The 19167-nt window shown below is 34.4% G+C and overlaps 1 protein-coding gene across 1 annotated transcript; it reads left to right on the plus strand.

Moving 5' to 3' along the window:
- Positions 1-6592: 6592 nt before the first annotated feature.
- Positions 6593-18818, plus strand: LOC101263107 (ubiquitin carboxyl-terminal hydrolase 27). Its single transcript, XM_004237433.5, has 10 exons — positions 6593-6917; positions 7042-7165; positions 11697-11797; positions 11873-12103; positions 12812-12880; positions 12969-13097; positions 13321-13458; positions 13728-13790; positions 16243-16578; positions 18402-18818. Exons 1-10 carry the CDS (start codon positions 6678-6680, stop codon positions 18669-18671), a joined length of 1701 nt encoding a protein of 566 aa, XP_004237481.1. The 5' UTR covers positions 6593-6677; the 3' UTR covers positions 18672-18818.
- The last annotated feature ends 349 nt before the right edge of the window (positions 18819-19167 follow it).

A 19167-nucleotide genomic window follows, 5' to 3' on the forward strand; every position in this document is an offset into this window, starting at 1 on the left:
GAGTAAGCACTGACGTTGTACCATGATCTTTTGTGTCAGCAAAATACTCTTTCTTACAATAGTTAAAAATAGCCTTTTCACTTCCATCAGAATCAGTTTTACGAGTAAAATGATCCCATGCACGAGATCTTTTTTTCCTTCCTTTCTTTACTTTAGACTCAATAGTTTGACTTTGCTCTATTTCATTTGAATTAGTAGCCCCACTTTCACCAATAACCTTATCAACTATGATATTTTCAGTCATGGTACATTCACCAAGAACTGCAAAAAGATATAAACACTAAGTAGTTTTATTAAAGAAAGAACTATAAAGTACAAAAATAAGGCTAAGTAGTATCAAATTTTTACACACTTAATAATAGAGAATTAGACACATCACAGTTCACATAAATGCTAAGTAATAATGATTCATCCATATATGTCCTCTGGAAGAGGTTTATAAAGCTCACTTTTGAAATATATGACAACAAAGAATGAACCTGTTTCATTTAGTACTCATCATCTTGTCTATATCTAAATTTTTTACTTATCTTCTGTTTTTACTTCTCATTATAAATGTATACATGTTGTTTCTCTTTTTACAACTTATATATTTGAAATAAAACATAGGATTTTAGTAACTATCATTAAAATCAACTTGATAAGATTGATCTAATATTTCTGAACTTTTTCGCTCCCGAATCTGAAGTTAAGAAGAGGCAATTCAAAAATTGTAGTGAGTCAAGGCGACTCTGTTTTCCTAAACAGCTAAACTCGTTTGTAAACAAAAATTAATGGTAAATAAAACTAACTCAGTAACTTGGTGAGAAATAATCTTAGAACTCCTCCTAAGCAATTTTAGTTTGGTATAACTTTGAAAGAAAAGTTGGTTTTGTTATGAATGAGAACATGGGACTTGGGAGCCTGTCATGCTATCAAACTCCAATTTTCGTACAATTTTTAGCTTGAGATGGTAAGCAAAGACTCCTTTCCACAGCTAACTAATTATCAATTCCCCATTTACTGTGTCAACCACTTTTACATTAAAATGCTTACTATCGGTAAACAGAAATCGCCTAACACCCATATCATCAAGAATGATTGTTTCACTAGTAGGATGAACTGCAAAGTAGAAGCAATCTTCTAGCCAGACGAAATCATCAATGTCAAATTCAAAACACATTCAACGAAGTACAGAATCCATTAAATGGACAACAAACTCTAATGTGACTTGTGTATGACATAGATAACTAATAAGAGACACTGAATCGTTACCTTGTGACTTGTGTCCTCGGACCTCTCCTGACGCCTGAGCGACTGCCTTACGAGTTACGCTTGAGTGACTGACTGTGACAGTGTGAATAATTGACTGGAGTAGTGGAGGACGGAGGTGAAGCAGTCGTCGCCTGAGTTTGGAAGATTTAGAGTGTTAGTACCCAATAAAAAATTAGAAAATTAGGAATGTATTGTAAAATTAGAAAATTAGGAATAAAAAATATTAATGTTAATATGAGTCTTATTGGGGTATCGGGTAGCCCGAGATTTTGTCTTCCCAACTCAATCCCCGAACCGATTACCCAATACAGTAATTTTCTAAACCGAGCCCTGAACCGTTAGCCTAATAACTTGTTAGCCCAATAACTCAAAAATCAGTTTGGGTTAATGGTTTTGACCCGATTTTTGCACAGGCCTAATGGCAGCTACCAATACTACTCTATCCCATGTGAAAATCTTTTCAGCAGCAGTGGGGGATAGGCAGTGACGAATCAATAGCCAGATGAATTTGGCCACGAATGTAAGGTTGGCTTTCTTTATCACACCTCTGGTTTCCAGCACCCAATGTGCACCCTTACCATCCACGAAAATGTGTTGGGCTATCCACCTCTTGGTGGTCTCTCTCACCCCCACATCATGCTGGAAATGACCCTCCTTTATCACCTTCCAACTATAGTCAAACTCGGGGTAAGGGGATCCCTGATAGCATCTGTATCATTGCCATATCAGAAACGATGAATAGCGGGTAACGAGATGTCCACCCTGCGGACACGAACTCGAACATGATAAAGTGGTGCCCATTTGACGGGATTAGACTGCCTATCCATAGAAGATCGGAGAGTCGCTACATAAGAAGTGTAAAACTCTTGCACCACCTCCTCGGTGTAGCGTCCAACGCTCCTAGCCATCCACTCTAGCCGATGGTGGGTGAAAAGAGCATGTACATCAGGGGCAGAATGGAGCCTCCCTGTAAGAACTCGCCACTCGACTGTCAGAGTCTGAGTCATGACCCCCTTATCGTTGAGCATTGGCGTCCCTGTACACCTGGTATTGTCCTTCTACACACCAACGATTGGTTTGATCAGCAACCGGTGCAGGGTCGTCGGTCAAGGGTGCTGGTGTGGAATCCGCACTATCAGCCTCATCAAACGAGGCAGAATGGACCGGTGCAGCAGGAGCCGGACGCTCCCTCAAATCCAGAAGCGTCCTCGGAGCAAGACGACCCCTCAGAACCAGCGGCAGACCCAGTTGGTATGCCGGTTAGTGTGCACTCCTCATTAGACTTGGAGGAGTGACTACGTCGGATGCCATCTTCGTGGGCATGCCCTGAGTGGTCCTAGTAGAACGTGTCGGTGTTTGGGTGCTTGGTGGCACGTATTCTGGATCGCCATCATTGTCCGAGCCAATCACCAGCTGACGTGAAGGTGCAACAGACTTTGAACGTCCTATGGAGTAGACTAGGTCTTGCTTGGGAGCCATTGGTACCTGCAAAAGAGAGTTATTAGTTTCATTGTAAACATCTTACACACCCAACAGAAGCAAGAACAAATTTAAAACACAAAACACAATCAAGTTTAGAACTACACAACTAAACGACGGGCACTCCTAACGGTCCGTTGACAGAACGACGGTCTTCTAACTTTAACTTGTAAAAAAAAATTAAACAATATTAGTTAGATATTGTCTATTAAAAAAATTCCATGTGTATGATTTTACCTTTTAATTTTTAATTTTTTTATTATTTCACGCGCTTTGAGGAGAGTGACTACATTCACTTTGTCATGTCAGCTCTTAGACTGGTATTTAACTAGTTCAGAATTGTTAAAGAAGGTATTTAAATGCTCGTATAGTTAAAGTACTAAAGTGAATTTTGCTGCCAAGTTTAGGGGGGATTTGATGTATTTTCCCTTTTAAAAAGGGAAATGCATAAGTACTCCCCTAATCTATGCTCAAAATCTCAAAGACACACTTATGATATACTAAGGTCCTATTATCCCCCTAAACTTATTTTATAAATAATTTTGTACCCCTTTTCGGTCTACGTGGCACTGCCTTGAAAAAAAATGTCAACACGCGTTGGACCCACAAGATAGTGCCACATAGGTCGAAATGGTAAAAAATTATTCATAAAATAAGTTCAGGGGGTAAATAGGTCCTTAGTATAGTATAAGTGTGTCTCTGAAATTTCGCGCAAAGATTGAGAGGGTACTTGTGCATTTTCCCTTCTAAAAACAAAATCTTAACATATTTATGTTTTATAAATAAAAAGATGTCCCTCTCCAAAAAAAGAAAACACAACACAAAACATTGAGTTTTTGAGCCACTCACATATAGTCTTAGTAGTTTATACCATTGTTTTCACCAATTTGATACACAAAATAAAATAAGTAGTGACATTTCATGAGATTATTTTATCTCATGTTTCCAATGAAATACTTTCATTATTTCATATTAAATGAATATTTTCTATTTTATGAGATTAATAAAAAATATTTATAAATTGACTAATTTTGCTATTTTGCCCTTTGTTTATACTCTCCCTATCTCATTATATAAGTCATCTCTTTCTAAAAATAGTTGAATCACAATACTTGTTATTTTATAAAATGTATGGATAAATTATTATATTTTGCCTATTATACCTTTGATAGAGTAGTTAAATTAATCATGAAAATGTATTCATCATTTATTATAAAGTTGACTTAAAAAAATTAAATAAGGGAAGAAGCATAAAATTACATCATTTCTTAGTGCAAGTACAAAATAAAAAGGTGACATATAAAATGAGACGGAGATAGTATTAATTAGCCTGTTGAAAAAAGAAGTTTTAGAGCTTCAAAATTTATTTAAACTTCTAAAGTCATATTAATTATAGGGGTAATTGAGAAAAAAAATTATATCATAATTTAGCAAGTGATAAATTAATATGAGACAAATACTTTTAGTAAAATGTCCATCTAATATGAGATGAAGATAGTACGAAATCAATTATCGATATAGTGAGTTTACCATTTTATCTCTATTAATTATGAAGCGGATAATTAAAAATTTAAGATTTTTCAAGAAATTGTATCTTTTTCAAAGTAATTAATTAAGGGTATAATGGATAAAATTATTTTGTCATTTCTTGATTTGTCAAAATCATATATTTATATAAAAGAGAATCCTAGGCCCGCCTATGTGGCGCAACCAAAAACAAGAATTTCGTTTTAAATTTATTTATTTTCAAAAAACTAGACTTCGTTTTTTCATAGAAAGATATGACTTTTATGAATAGTTGAGACTTTAATGAAGGGTTGCGATTTTTATCAAAAGTTTCAATTTTTATGAAAAATTGTGACATTAATGAAGTGTTGCGACGTCTTTCAAAAGTTGTGACTTTTATAAAAGTTGTGACTTTTTATGAAAGATTGTGAACTTTTCGAAGGGTTGCAATTTTTTCAAATAGTTATAACCTTTTGGATAAGGCACAACAAACATTTGATCATACTACCCTTTATTGTCTATAAATAGAGGAATTTTCTCTCTCTCTTTTTTTTTTAATTCTGATCTTCTTCTACTTTCACAAAATTAAATATTTGTTTGATTTGCTTGAGTAGAGTAACATACTGACACCAAATCGTTCTATCATGAGAGGATGTAATTCTTTAAACCTTTGGTATTGGAGGGGAATAGTTTTCTTAAGGGAATATTGTGCATTTAGTAGACTCGATTTTTTTCTTTCTATTGCATTCTATTTTTTATGTATCCTGGTATGTTTTTTATACTCATTAATTTTATGCATATGATGTTAATTATTATTTTTGAGACATGTTTTAAACTCTGTTATTTGTGTTTCTGCAAAATTATTGTCTCATTGAACATATACACTTATAGTACGTATATTCATGTGCAGAAAATAATTATTGTACTCAGTTCCAAGAATTCATGTTATGATATTCTATATTAAATTCTATAACTTTATATAAACTTACATATTATTTATTTTTGTATAGATATGTAATTTCTCAATTGTCAATTGAAGAAATTCAGTACACAAGTTCAAAAGTTATAATTGCTTTCATGTTAAAGCGTAATTTTTTTTGAATATGCTAACAAACTTTAATTTTTTCCTAAGACATATATTACAATTGTATAATCTGAGCAACTTAAACGGTTCTTTTTATCATGAAATGCTTTTGTATATATATTCTTATTTTCTTCTTTATTTTCCTTTTAATGTTACTTAAAGAATTCGTGAATAATATATTCATTGGAGGTTCTTTAGTTATGTGATAATGAAAAATAATCAAATTCATGTTGGAATACTGCTAATATTTTTTTATATACCTATTTTCCCATTATTTTCTATATATATATATATTAGTAAAAACTTATTTACAATTTCAATGCACTTATTATTTATGATCGCGCGACATGCGGGCAAATTACCTAGTTGATAAATATTTAGAAATAACTATAAAATAAAAAGTGGACAAATAATTAGGGACATAAGGATAATAATTTTATCATATTAGTACATATAATTGGATAAAATAACCACAAATTTTTCTATTTACATTATATACTAGTAAAATTACCCGCGCCTCGCGAGGGAACTTAAGATCAGAGAATTTATAAAATAATATTTTAAATGTATCAGTTATTAAAACTAAAACACTATATCATCTCACGTACAAGATTATTACGTGGTAACAAACATTAATAATGTAAAGAAAATGAAATTTATTACATCCTATCATTTCTCCTTACTAACATAAACATAATTTAATGACTAAATAAATTATACCAAGATCTGTAACATAAGCAATCATCGGTGAGCCACTCAACAGGAACAAAGTTCATAAATATTTAGTTGTGAAGAAGAAGAAGAAGAAGAAGTGAGAGGAAATCCCTTTGTTTATAGATAACAAAGAGTACCCTGCACAAATGTTTATTATGCCTTATATGAAAGGTTACAACTATTTGGAAAAATTACAATCTTTCGAAAGGTCACAACCTTTCATGAAAATCACATTTTTTCATATAAGTCACAACTTTTAATGAAAGTCGCAACTCTTCATAAAAATCATAATTCTTTATAAAAGTCACAACTTTTATAAAAAGTCAAAACTCTTCATTAAAGTCACAATTATTCATAAAAGTTGCAATTTTTTATGAAATGAGAGAGCTATTTTTGAAAATAAATAAATTTAAAAGGAAGTCGGTGATTTTCTTTTTATATATATATATATGATTTTTAAATTTTATCTTAAAATTATTATAAAAAAAGGTGTCAAACAAATATGTTTGCTCATAAGAAATAGTAATAAAGGGAAATATTTTGCATTTTATTATTATCACAATATAAATAAGTGGGAAAATGGGAAACAGAAGCAGCCTCTGTGGGCGTTACTTCTCTGAGTTGTTGAAATTTGTCGCCAATGAATATACACTCGTCTTCACTTATACACAAATTCAAACATGGGTTTAATTCCCATTGGTTTACTGTTCAAGTTTCAGTTGCTGCTACTGTATTAAGTATTGCTGGTGGTTTGATTTTTGCTATAAAAGATGGTGCAAAAATCACAAACATCATGCTATCAAGTTCAAAAAAAGATCATTTCACAGTACCTGGATTGCAAAATCTTGGTAACAACTGCTTTTTGAATGTTGTTTTACAGGTAAAGATTGCATCTTTTTCTTCAATTTTTTTTAAATCGGTTTAGCAAATTTGGTGTGGGTTTTGTTTGATTTAGCATTTCTTGATTTCTTGTTTATATATATGTGTTGATGATTTTGGATTAGGCTTTAGCTAGCTGTAAAAGCTTTGGCAAATTTCTGGAGCAAGTTGTGGATGAATATGAGGGTTCATCAATGGAAGGAAGTAGAGACTTGCCCGTTGTTGCTGCTTTGGCTTCGCTTGTTGAAGGTGAGTTTGAAATCCGATATAGTAGAATTTGTAACTTGTAGGAATAAATGATGGCAGGTATCTTGTCGAATCAGTTGAGATTGATTCGGACACCGTGGTTTTGAAAAAAATATGAATAAATACCTATTTAAGTTCTAGTCTAACGCAAATGTGGATACTAAGAAGAGTTTGTGCTGGTAGAACTGATAGCTAGGTAGAGTTTATGGAATAGAGCATGAGCTTAAGATAATTTAATTGCAACAACAACAACAACATAACCATTGTAATCCCAATTGTGGGCTTTAGGTAGGGTGGTGTGTATGACTGTACGTAGCCTATCCCTACCTTGTGAAGGTAGAAAAACTGTTTTAGATTATACCATAGGCTAAAAAGAAGCATTTTAAAAAATAAGTATGTGAAGCAAATATAACAATGACCAAGTCATGTTGAAAACAATGAAGAAGAGAATAGATGCGGCGACAAAATGATAAGATACCTGAAGCAAATGAAACAACATGTTAAAACTGAAGATTAATATAGTCGGAGAGTAAAAATAACAATACTGTAAAGGAAGCTAGACAATGCTCGTCCTACTAACTTTTTACCCTAATCCTCAACCTACATATCTTCCTATTTAGGGTCCTGTCCACAGCCTGTCTGATCACCTCTCCTTAAGACTTCTTTGACCTACCTTTACCTTCCTTATACCCTCAATTGCCAACCTCTCATACCTCCTTAATGGGGCATGCATGCATTTTCTGTTTACATGCCCCAACCATCTCAGTTCATTTCCCTCATCTTGTCCACTACATAGGTCAGCCCCATCTTGTCTCGAATAATTTCGTTCCTAATCTGTCTTAGTATGCCCACACAATCATATCAACATCCTTATTTCCGCTACTCCATCTTCTAGACTTGTGAGTTCTTGACCAACCAACACTCCACCTCATACAACATAGCAAGTCTGACATTATATAAAACTTACCTTTAAGACATGGTGACATTCTTTTGTATAGGATGCGAGCTTCCATTTCATCCACCTCGCTCCAGTACAATGTGTAGCATCTTCATTAATCTTCTCATTTTCTTAGATTATTGACACAAATACATGAAACTTTCTTATTAGGGATTGTTTGTGTTTCAATCCTTACTTCCACATCTGTCACGTGAGTTACGTCACTGAAGTTGCACCCTAAGTATTCTGTATTAAAACTGCTCAACCTGAACCCTTTAGGCTCCAAGTTTTTTCTAAACCTCCAACCTATTGCTAACTCCGCTGCGTGTCTTGTCAATCAAAACTGTCATTCACAAATAACATATACCATACATCTCTCCTTGGATATGTCGTGTCAGTTCATTCATTTCCAAGATAAATAGGAATAGGCTAAGAGCCGCTCCATTTTAGTGGATTATGGATTGATGAAGCAGAACTGAATATTCACATAATCCTTATACGTTGAAGGTGTGGCAAACTTTACAAAGACGAGAATGAACGCTTGTGGTTATATGGACACCAAAAAGCTGCAAATTGGAACATGTAAGCTGTTCTGTTTATCTCATTCTAGCATTTTATGTATTTTGATCAGGAAAACAAGAGTTTGTCATCGAATTTGGTGTTAACTCTACAATGATCTTCTTATTCTGATATAGTTATTATGCTGAAGAGAGTTGTTGTCCTTGAGGGAATGTAGGAGGTATCTATAGATAACTAGATGTGGAGACATGCACTGTTAGAGTTTGTAGAGAAGGATCGAGTCACAAGACTATGAACAGAAAAATCTAAATCAATTGACTTCGACTTTTCCTTGCCTTTGTTTGAATTCCTAGATTGACCTATTTTGTATACAACTTTAGCTCGTCAGTTAGAGTTCAATGAAAGAGAGAACTCCGATGTCTTGTTTTTGGTTAAAGACGACTTGCTGGTTTTATTCCTCAAACCCCCTTTTAAATTGGGAGTCTTATTACAACAATAGGAAGTTTAATTCTTGTGAAACTAGAAACATAAATTCTATTCTAGAATAATAAAGATAGAAAAACCTAATCCGTATGAAGATAGGAAACATAAATCCTATTCTATAGTAGTAAAGAAAGCTACAAAAATATAATTAAATAGTTAATTTAATTGGCTTTCCTTCAGGCATACGTCTTGCCTACAAAAGCATCCACAACATGCATACTTAATGTAGCGAAAATAACATTTTTACTTAACTGTATGCATCTTCTAAAGTATTTGAGTTTAAACCCAAATTTATAGCATATGGAAAAGAACAAACAACGCCATTTGTGGCTGTAAATATTAATATGTTCAAATCATATATGTTGTCTTTTCATTTAAAAAGTCATCATCATTATACACTATAAAAAGCGAATTAATTGGTGGCAATTTTAACATCAGTCTTTCAAAGAAACCGACCCCCTTCCCTTCCATAGCTCATGAATCTTTGCTAGCTCCACAGATGGAGATGGTGGTCTTCATTATTCGTGAAGTTTGAAGGTGATGGGAGTTGAATCTAGCGATTATTCTGATTCCAACGTCCATTAACTCTACATATTTCTCCATCTTCAGTTTCACTTAGTTTATGCAAACTTTTCTTTTAGGGAAACATAAAAGTAAAAAATAGAAAAAAAGAAGGAAAGATTAAAAAGAACATGCTAAACCTAAAAGCATCATTGAGGAAAATGAAAGCCATTTCTTGCCTTTATTTAATTCTTTTGATCAAATGCTCTTCAGATTTCCCTTTTCACATGTTCATTGGATTAGCCTATATTTAATTAGTTAATGGATCTTCAAACTTTTACTGTTTCATACTCTTGATAAATAACATAATTGCGTTAATTATGTTGTTAAATCTTTTTATCGTATTCTTAACTTCAACAACTAGTTAAGACTTTCTATACGTACTCTTAACTTCAACAACTAATTAAGACTTTCTGCACATATTCTTGACTTCAACAACTAATTATTGTTATGTATAGTAACAAACTAATAACACTCTTGATAAATGATAATTGCCTTAATTATCTTGTTAAGCCTCTTTCCCCACAAATTTTTACTTCAATAACTAATTAACGCATTAGTAAATTATGGTGCTTTTTGCATTCCTAATTATCTTCGAAAGTATAGCTGAAAATATTTCTTTAAATAAAAGGCTTTTTAGGTGAAGGATGAAATAGTCACTCAACTTTTAAAGGGTAATTTGGTAATTCAACTTCAACATTAGAAGCTTCCCATTTTAAAAATAGCATAGAAGATAATAGATGATTTATAAAAACAATACTAAGCTGTTATTTTAGTTTTTATTTGCTAATAATAATCTTTAATCAATACTTGTATTTAGCCAAACTGTTATGATAAACATACATTGAATGATTTTAGCACTACTAATGTCTAACTACTATTTAATTGTGATAAGTTTTCACCTTCTCTACTCTTCAGATATGTAAGTGTTGATTCTGCAATTTCCAAATTTGGCCATTGATCATTTGGCAACATAAATGCGCCAAAAAAAATGAAGTTGGTTATTAATTTGGAATCCTATCAAATCTAAATAATGGCTAGAATGCCAGTTACTTTAACAAAATACTGTGTAAACAGTGCTGATTCTAAACGTTGCACAGTTGCACTTATCCAAAAGTCTTTTTATTGGAAGTAAATTTTTCATAGATTCCCTATTAAAGATACATTAACTTTAATTTTACCTAATTTTATTTATTTCTAAATGCTTTTAAGTGATTGAACATAAATGCCAAGGGAATAATGCTTGCTGAACGGGTAAAATTGTCTAACACTTAAATCTCAATTTGTTAGTTCTCTGAGATTCAAGAAAGGAAGTTGAAAACTTTTATATTTTGGTTGTAATACTTAATCTGCATCTGCTTTGCTATAATAAGTTGGCACCAGTGTTGTCAAAGGCGCGCAAAAGCCCCAAAGCGAGGCTCAAAACGTGTTGAGCGCTTCACATCTCTTAATGTGCGCGCTTCAATATCGCCATCAAGTCTTTAAGACAAACATTTCCTTGGGAATGAGCGATTTTTGAAGAGGTGACATTAAACAATTGCTATTATCATTATTGAATTTTTCTTTTTAATTTCTTATTATTCATGCTTATAGTTATTAGTCTCGGACCAAACATGTATGTTTGTCTTTTTCTCCATTTGTGCCTTTTTTCATAAAAGTCTACGCTTTATTTGCGCTTGAAGCCTTAACAGACCTTAGAACTTTTTGCGCTTTCGCTTTTGATAACATTGGTTGGAACCAATGATTCTTATGTGTAAGTCTATTTTTAGCAAAGCCGCCTTGAGGTTTTGGGTGAGGGAGTTTGGCATAGACCCCTAGATGGTATTTTGATTTAAAAAGTATTAGAGGTACATGCTCACTCTTAAGTCTTAACTATAAAAGAGTGAACTTGTCCAGTATTTTACATTTGTTAGTCCTAATCAAAGAACTATGTTTTTCTTCAAGAAATCAACATAAAGTGGAGAACTCCTCCTTATTCCTTATTACAAGTAATGTCTAAATGCTCAATGAGAAGATTGGTGTGATGTTCTGCAGAATTATGTACTGTGCGACATGGAAGAACTGTTCTAAGTCCAAGGAGATTGATGCATGCCATGACTTCTCACATTCCTGGTTTCAATCTAACTAGCCAGCAGGTATTCTTTTCTTCACAGTATGCGGACAATTATCACTAGTACTAGTGTTTTAACTTACATATTTCCCAAATGTAGGATGCAGAGGAAGCACTCTCCCATCTTTTATCTTCTTTAAGAGCCGAACTGTCAGAATCTTTTGTTCATGATCACAGCTCTTTGGCGGATGTAATTACACTTCCTAATTCTAGGATTGTTACACAAAGGATGAAAGGAGAAAGTGAACAGGAGAGATGGAGGCAGAGTTTTCTTGGGCCTTTTGATGGGATTCTTGGTAGTTTTTTAAACTGCCAAACTTGTTCGTTTCAGGTTGAATGGTACTTGAAAGAACATTTAATATCATACAATTTAATTATTGCCTGCTGTATCTTTTTGCACATTATAGAACTTGTTTGCTAAATTTACAAAGAATATTCTAGAGTTGCTTTGCTGTGCTAGCCCAGGCGCTCATGCAATCTGTGATATTGATTTCAAGTTGCTGTAAAAGGGAACAAACTGTTACCTAATGGATAATTTTTTAAAGAAAAATAATTAACTAACTGGTGTCTATTGTACATTGAAAGTGAGAAAAGGTCAAAACATCAAAAGATTCAAAAGTCTTTTTACTTTCTTAAACTTTGTGCCAAGTCAAAACCATACAAACAAATTGAAACAGAGGGGGTACATTTTATGCCATCTTATTAGTATTTTTCCATGATTTCATCCCTAGGTTTGCTGGCTTTAATCTTTATCTTTCTTGGAGGACATGATCATGCAAGTTCTTTCATATTCTTATCAACATGCCTCTTCACTAGTTTTTAGTCCTCCTTCCATGCATAATATATGGCAAATCTCTATCATTTAGGTCATTATTTTGTTTGTGGGGCTGTATGAGGTCAAGTTTGGACCTTTTACTTTGTAAAGTTAGCTGTAAATAAGTGATAGCTTGTATTAAATGCTCTCTTCAGTTTTGGGTTCACGCCCTATATTCTGGATCTTCATTCATATTTTACTTATTCATATTGTGTTGTTTTCCAGATCTCTCTGGATTTTCAGTTGTTTCATAGTTTGCATCTTGTGCCAACATCAAGCAGCACTGGGGCTATTGTACGTTTAAAACTCCATTGTCGTATGTTTTTATTTCCTTAATTTGATTCCATATTCATGATGATGTATTTTTCAAACATAATGTCAGATGCCTGGGTGTTCTGTCGAGCATTGCCTGAAGCAGTTCTTTGTTGCGGAACAACTCGAGAACTATAAGTGCAGCCACTGTTGGCATACTGCTGCCGAAAAGTATGTCTCTGCCATGGATGAAAATGAGGTGACCTTGGTTTACACATTGTAGTTTAGCATACTACCTTAACCTTGAAGCTTGTGGCTGTAGTCTATAGGCTCAAATATGGCCTAGGCAAAATTTATATGTCATCATACAACTTTTCCTCGATTTGACAGGAATTTGGTCAATGGTTCTCTTCTGTGTTTCTGTTTTTAACATATTTATGGCGATCCTAGAATCTGTTTAATTAGATGGGATTTGTTATCAGGCTATTGTTGAAAAACTTAAGCTGTGCAATGAGGAAGATTCATGTGATTGCAAACAGCTAGCATGCCTTGCTAAATTTCCATGGTCAAATAGCTTCTCACGCACTTTCAAGCAACTCAGTATTGGCCGGAGTCCTAAGGTATGATTGTTGGTGTCATTTTCTTCAAGTCTTATTAAAGGGGCTAGAATCAGGTTCTTAATTAAAAAGGATTGACCATATAGCTGCCAACAAAATTATAAAACGAGGAAAATAAGGGATCGTCAAGGAGTAACATTTTACATGTCACTTGGGGCAAATAGGATTTAATTTTAATACTTGATGCTTCAGCGCTCTGTGATTTAATGGTTTTTTCATGTGTTTTATTTGTTGACTCTTTTGCATGTGCTTACTGTTGTGCCACCTTGCAGGTTCTCTGTCTTCATTTACAACGTGCTTCTATAAATGTATTTGGAGAACAGAACAAACTTCAGGTACTGATATTCTTGCAAGTGGGTTGTGTTCTTCAGTTAAGGAAGTAGATTATATTATTTAAGAAGAATGCAGCCAAATGAAGTAAATTTCACCTTTAATTTTTTTCAGTAGAAGCAATAGGAAGCCTATATTCTCTGTACGATTTAATTCACTGTTTTTTTATTTTCCATTCACCTATTTCCCATCATTGCTGATTTTCCACTTCAACCTTTTTAATTCCTGCTCCTGTTAATCACTTCTCCTTGTTTTTGGTTCAATTGTTTGGCCATCTATTCTTAGTAGCGTCACTGATTCCTCTGCCCTTCCTTATCAGATCCCCGCCAGATGCCTATGAACTTTCCAAGTCCTTAAATTTCTATCTTCCATATCTGAGCTAGCTGCTTCTGTGTTTCCAGTGTATAATTATAATCATCAGAATCCTCCTCTGCAGAGTAGTCTCCATATTTTCTAGAACACCTCTCTCCAAAATCAATTTGTATTCAGTTTTGGTTGATGCATTACTTGTCTCCATAATTATCCATCTCCGTCGTTCTATATGGGAATTTCATTCCTTCTGTTCCCATTATAGTTAATGTCTTTAGCAAGAAGGCAAGAATTTGTTGTGCCCGACTCTGTTCTACCCAAGACTAGAAGAGCTAACTTATCTGAATTTAGCATATGGCATATACTTGAATTGATTTGCAGCTTGCTTGCATCAGGTACTTTGCCTTTTGTTTCAATCATTTCTTAGTCCTGATTCAGCCGTCTGTAATTGATCTTCTTGCTTTTTGTTCTCACCAATTACTGTTTCCTGATTCTTGCCCCTGAAAATGCCTCTGTTCCTCTCTTTTTATACTGATTTGAACCTTTAGTTGGAAGACTCATTTTGAGAAGTGTCTTTTTTCGGGAAGTGTTTTTCAAAGAAGTACATAGTTTGGAGAGTAGCATTTTGTGTTTGCCAAATCAATCTTAAAAGTACTTGCTTATATTTTGCAGTAATTTGTTCTTCGCTAAGGTTCCAAAGTGCTACGAGGAAAAGCTACTTTTTTACCTTATGAGGCCAAGCACCTCAATTTTCTTAATTATGCAACAACAATATCAAATGGCCAGTGTGACCCCATAAATGGGGTCTGAGGAGGGTGGGATGTACAAAGACCATACTCCTGCCTTGGGTAAAAGGTAGAGAGGCTATTTCTAGTAAGACTAGTTTGCTAAAATAAGCATTTTACGAAGGAAAAAAGAGATAAGCACTTTGGTCTACTGAGAAGCTTTCCCAAACGGACATAGTCTCATGTCCAAACTTGTTTTATCTTGGTCATCAGCTTGTAAAAATCTTAGACTTACTGATAGTTGGTTCAGTAATGGCCCTTGAAAATGGTGGGCATGTCCTGTAATGTCATAAATCCATTTTGGTTAAGGTGGATATGTTTATTATGAACATCTTTTCACCAAGTGCTTCCTGTTATTAAAATCATCCACCTGCCTTCCCCACACAATCATTCGTCTGTATTAGCTGCTTGAATCACCAAAGAGGTGTGCACTAGCACCCATTGTTCCTCTTTTTTTATTTTTTAAGCAGCCAATGTTCCTCAAGCAGTCAGAAACTTTTCCTATTTCTTTGCAATATACCTCTCACAAAAGACTATCTTCTTTTAGGCACAGAGAACAGCTGCCGTCTTTGAAAATAGGCCACCTTTAGCTAACAGGTCTCGCTGTTACTCTGATCAAGAATCTATGAATTACCATTTTCTTGGCTGGCCATATTCGCCTGTCCATTGCATTCACTAAGTCACGTTATTTAGTCTTTCTCCGTTTCTTGTGTTTCAAGTTGAGCTCACTGCTCATCAAAAAAGGATTGAGCTCACCTCTGCATACATTAATATTTATCTTCTTATTGAATAAATAAAATGGCCACTGGCCGAAAATACATTAAAAAAAAATAAAAAATTGACAAACTCATGTAGTTGTGACTTGTCTGTCTAAAAGAAATGTATGTAAGGGCCAATGGCACATGGTTCAAATTTGGTAGATAATTGGTCTGCCTCTAACCCTTCTGCACTTAAAATACTAAGCTTCAGCAGCATTTGAATCCTGCTGCACGTCTAACCCACAGATCACACATTGCACTCTTACCACTAGACCAAAGTCCTGGGGCGTATTTTCTGTATCCTATTTCACAATTTATTTAAAATTGAATAGTCCACTAGATTGAGAGGACACCCTTCTACTTTTGGCTGACCCACATTATGTGATTCTTTTCTTTTGTTTGAATGCAAAATCAACTTATTAATTGCATAAACTTCAGAGTATCAGAACTACAACTTTTAGTTGATACATTTTGACTGTAGTGTTTTTGTCTGAACCTAATCGACAACCTAATATGGATTTGTTGTTTGATATTCAAATCTTATACTTTGCTTAGGTGCATTCTGCTTCACTGTAAACCCTCAAATGTTTGAATTTTGTGTTCAGGGCCATATTTCATTTCCATTGATTTTGGACTTGGCTCCTTTCGTGAAGAGTGGAGTGGGAACAAAGAGTTGGGAAGAGAATCTGCAAATTGGGCAAATCACACATCAGCAACCTTTCCCTTTGTTCAATAACTTAAATCTGCAAGCTAATAAGGAGATGTTGACTTTCATCACCCAAAGTGAAAGAAAATTTTCTACAGAGGTAGAAGATACGGCCGGTTTGCGTGACTCAGATAATTTTGGTATTAAAGCACTAAAGTCAAAATCAAGTTTGCTTGAGGCTGGAGACGACAAGAAGATCAGCTTAAATCAGCTGGCTCCACATTCTGGAAATCAGGTTGGTTGCTCTTGGTAGATAATGTTATTTACTCCTAAACTTTCTCGCATAACATATTATATGTATAATGATTCTATCCATTCCGTCACTGGAGATTTTCACCTACTCTCGAAGTGAACGTAAGTTGTGTAGCTTTACGTTTGTAGCAAGATTCTACTGCTTAAGGAAAACTTGCACCTAGTACTATTCCTGAGTAAAGTACCGATATATCTCTTGCTAGCCATCCAGAAAAAACCAGATCCGGCTCTGAGATTTCTCTTACTTGCATGCTGGTTGCTTATTATTTTTCTTAATAAATCACTCGGTTACTCCAAAGTCCAATCTTGTGATAATCTGAGGAATACAACAACAACAACACCGATGCCTCAATCTGAGCAAATTGGGATCCACTCTTTGAATCCTAACCATCCATGTCCGCTTCATTTAAGCTTGTGTAGTTTGAGGAATGAATATAGAATCTACAAACGGAGGGAGGGATATGAAAAGCAGTTCAAGGGTACGAGGTCCTCTTGTTATGTTATTTTTGGTAACTTCAGGTTTAGTTCTCTTGAAATATTAAGCAATGCTGTGAAAGACTTGTTAAATTTTTCTTATATCTGTCTTCAAACTGCAAGGCCAGACCTTTCAATGTGCTGTTGTTGAATGATTAGGGAAATATGTATAGAACTAGTTAGTGTTCGTTGGACAGCGTTGTTTGTCTTTAAATGTCTTTTCATCTGTGGCACATGTGCATTCATGATATGCACGCCAAAACGACTTAAATCGTGCATTCATTTACATATAATATATTGCAGTAGTTTCCATGTTTGTTAAAATGGCAGATGCATGCATATCAAGTTTAGGTACAGTTTAGATCCGAGATCTATAGGTCTTTAGACTGGAAGCTGATTCTGATTTAGCTACTCTTGTATGATAGAAACTCTTTATTGTCCATCTAGAAAAGTTGGGGCACACAAAGGAAAACTTTAATGTAGGTGTATTTACTGCAAGAGAAAAGAGGGAATTTCATTTGGCTCGTTAGACATCAGAATCTCTACATAGTAGCCCAGCCAAATAATTCTCTTTCACAGGTTCAATATCTCCCTAATAATTACTGTGTGATCAAATCTGCTCGTTGGAACCCCTGAACTTTTACTTTCCATCATTGTGACTTCTTTTTGCAGTCAAAGTTTAATCAATTTTTGATAGCAGGCGGTTTATTCAAGTCTGTTTGATAACTTTAACCATTGCACAAAATCATTAAGGTGAAGTTTGTGAAAATGGAAGCAATAAGTTGTAACGGACATGTGCTACATGTAGAGAGCATCCTTGCCATTCAACAAATTGGTTGTGAATCTTGCTTCACAATTAGGCATATAAAACTTTTGCTAAGGAAACCAATAGAAGATGATTGATCACTTATTTCACCGTGTGCAATTACAACAGTGTTAACTTCTTAGGAACAAATGGATACTAATCTAGAAGCAGGGAAGATTTCCATGTTATGCCTTACTGTGTTCCTTCTTTTTTTGTTTTCATCCATTTGGTGGTTCTTTTCGTTCATTTAACCAACATAGTCACATTCTAAGGATCAAACAGAATACTGTGATGTTTGCTTATAGTACAAACCTCGTGAGTCGTGGGAACAGATGGAGACTAATATTGGAGCAGGGAGGACAATGTCGCCCATCTGCTGTATTTCTAAAGTTGATTCTAGTATTGCGTATTTCACTTACACTATCTGTTTTTGCTACTCTATGCTTTCATATGTCATGTATTGTTAGTTTATTCGTGTAATTTGAAGCTCACGTGATGTTGTTCCTCTATCCTTTTTTACGTTGCAGGGTGAAACTTCCCGAATAACGCATTCCATAAGTCACAAGTACCAACTAACCTCTGTGGTTCAGCACTTTGGAATAGTTGGTAGTGGGCATTACACCGTTTTCAGACGAGTGAGAGACAAAATTAGTGAAGACAATCATGCTGAACTACTGGGATCTGCTGTTGATAAGTGGTTTTGCATCTCAGACACCGAAGTATATGGGGTCTCCGAGAGAGATGTTCTTGATGCTGAAGCAACCTTACTTTTCTATGAAAAAGTTTCTGATTGCTAAATTCTTGTTGTGTCATAGCGCTGTTTGTATAGCTTGAATTGAATAATTTGTGGTAGGCTGGTAGCAACTCACAAACTGTGAGTCTTTTGTTATGGGCATTTTGTGTTTTGCCTGGAGAAGTTCAATTGTTAATCAAGTTTCAGTGTACTTTATGCTGTTCTCTTTGATGTCTTATTATATCAGCCGCATGGCCTTTTCGCCCCTACCGAGAATATGAATTCGAATAACTGTTTAGCTTGGGATTTTGAAGGATGATAATTAGTAGCATCATATTGCATTATCTTTACGTACTTTGTTTAATCGATTTGATAACTAATGGAAAAGACACAAGTTTAAGATGATAATTAGTAGCATCATATAACAAATCTTGAAATTATTATAGCTTGCTTGCATTATCTTTACGTACTTTGTTTATTAGCATGTATAACTAATGTTTTTCACTAAATTTATTAATGTTGCCGTCATCACCAAATTCACTTCTCCACCATCCATATAA

Source organism: Solanum lycopersicum, chromosome 4 (genome assembly GCF_036512215.1).
Source record: "Solanum lycopersicum chromosome 4, SLM_r2.1".
NCBI classification, from domain to species: Eukaryota; Viridiplantae; Streptophyta; class Magnoliopsida; order Solanales; family Solanaceae; genus Solanum; species Solanum lycopersicum.

Bases quoted from the DNA above. Each gene is read 5' to 3' on its own strand.
- LOC101263107 (XM_004237433.5), top strand. From the start codon at position 6,678: ATGAATATACACTCGTCTTCACTTATACACAAATTCAAACATGGGTTT. The intron at 6,918-7,041 runs GTAAAGATTGCA...ATTTTGGATTAG, and splicing joins TTTTGAATGTTGTTTTACAG to GCTTTAGCTAGCTGTAAAAG. The intron at 16,579-18,401 runs GTTGGTTGCTCT...TTTACGTTGCAG, and splicing joins CTCCACATTCTGGAAATCAG to GGTGAAACTTCCCGAATAAC.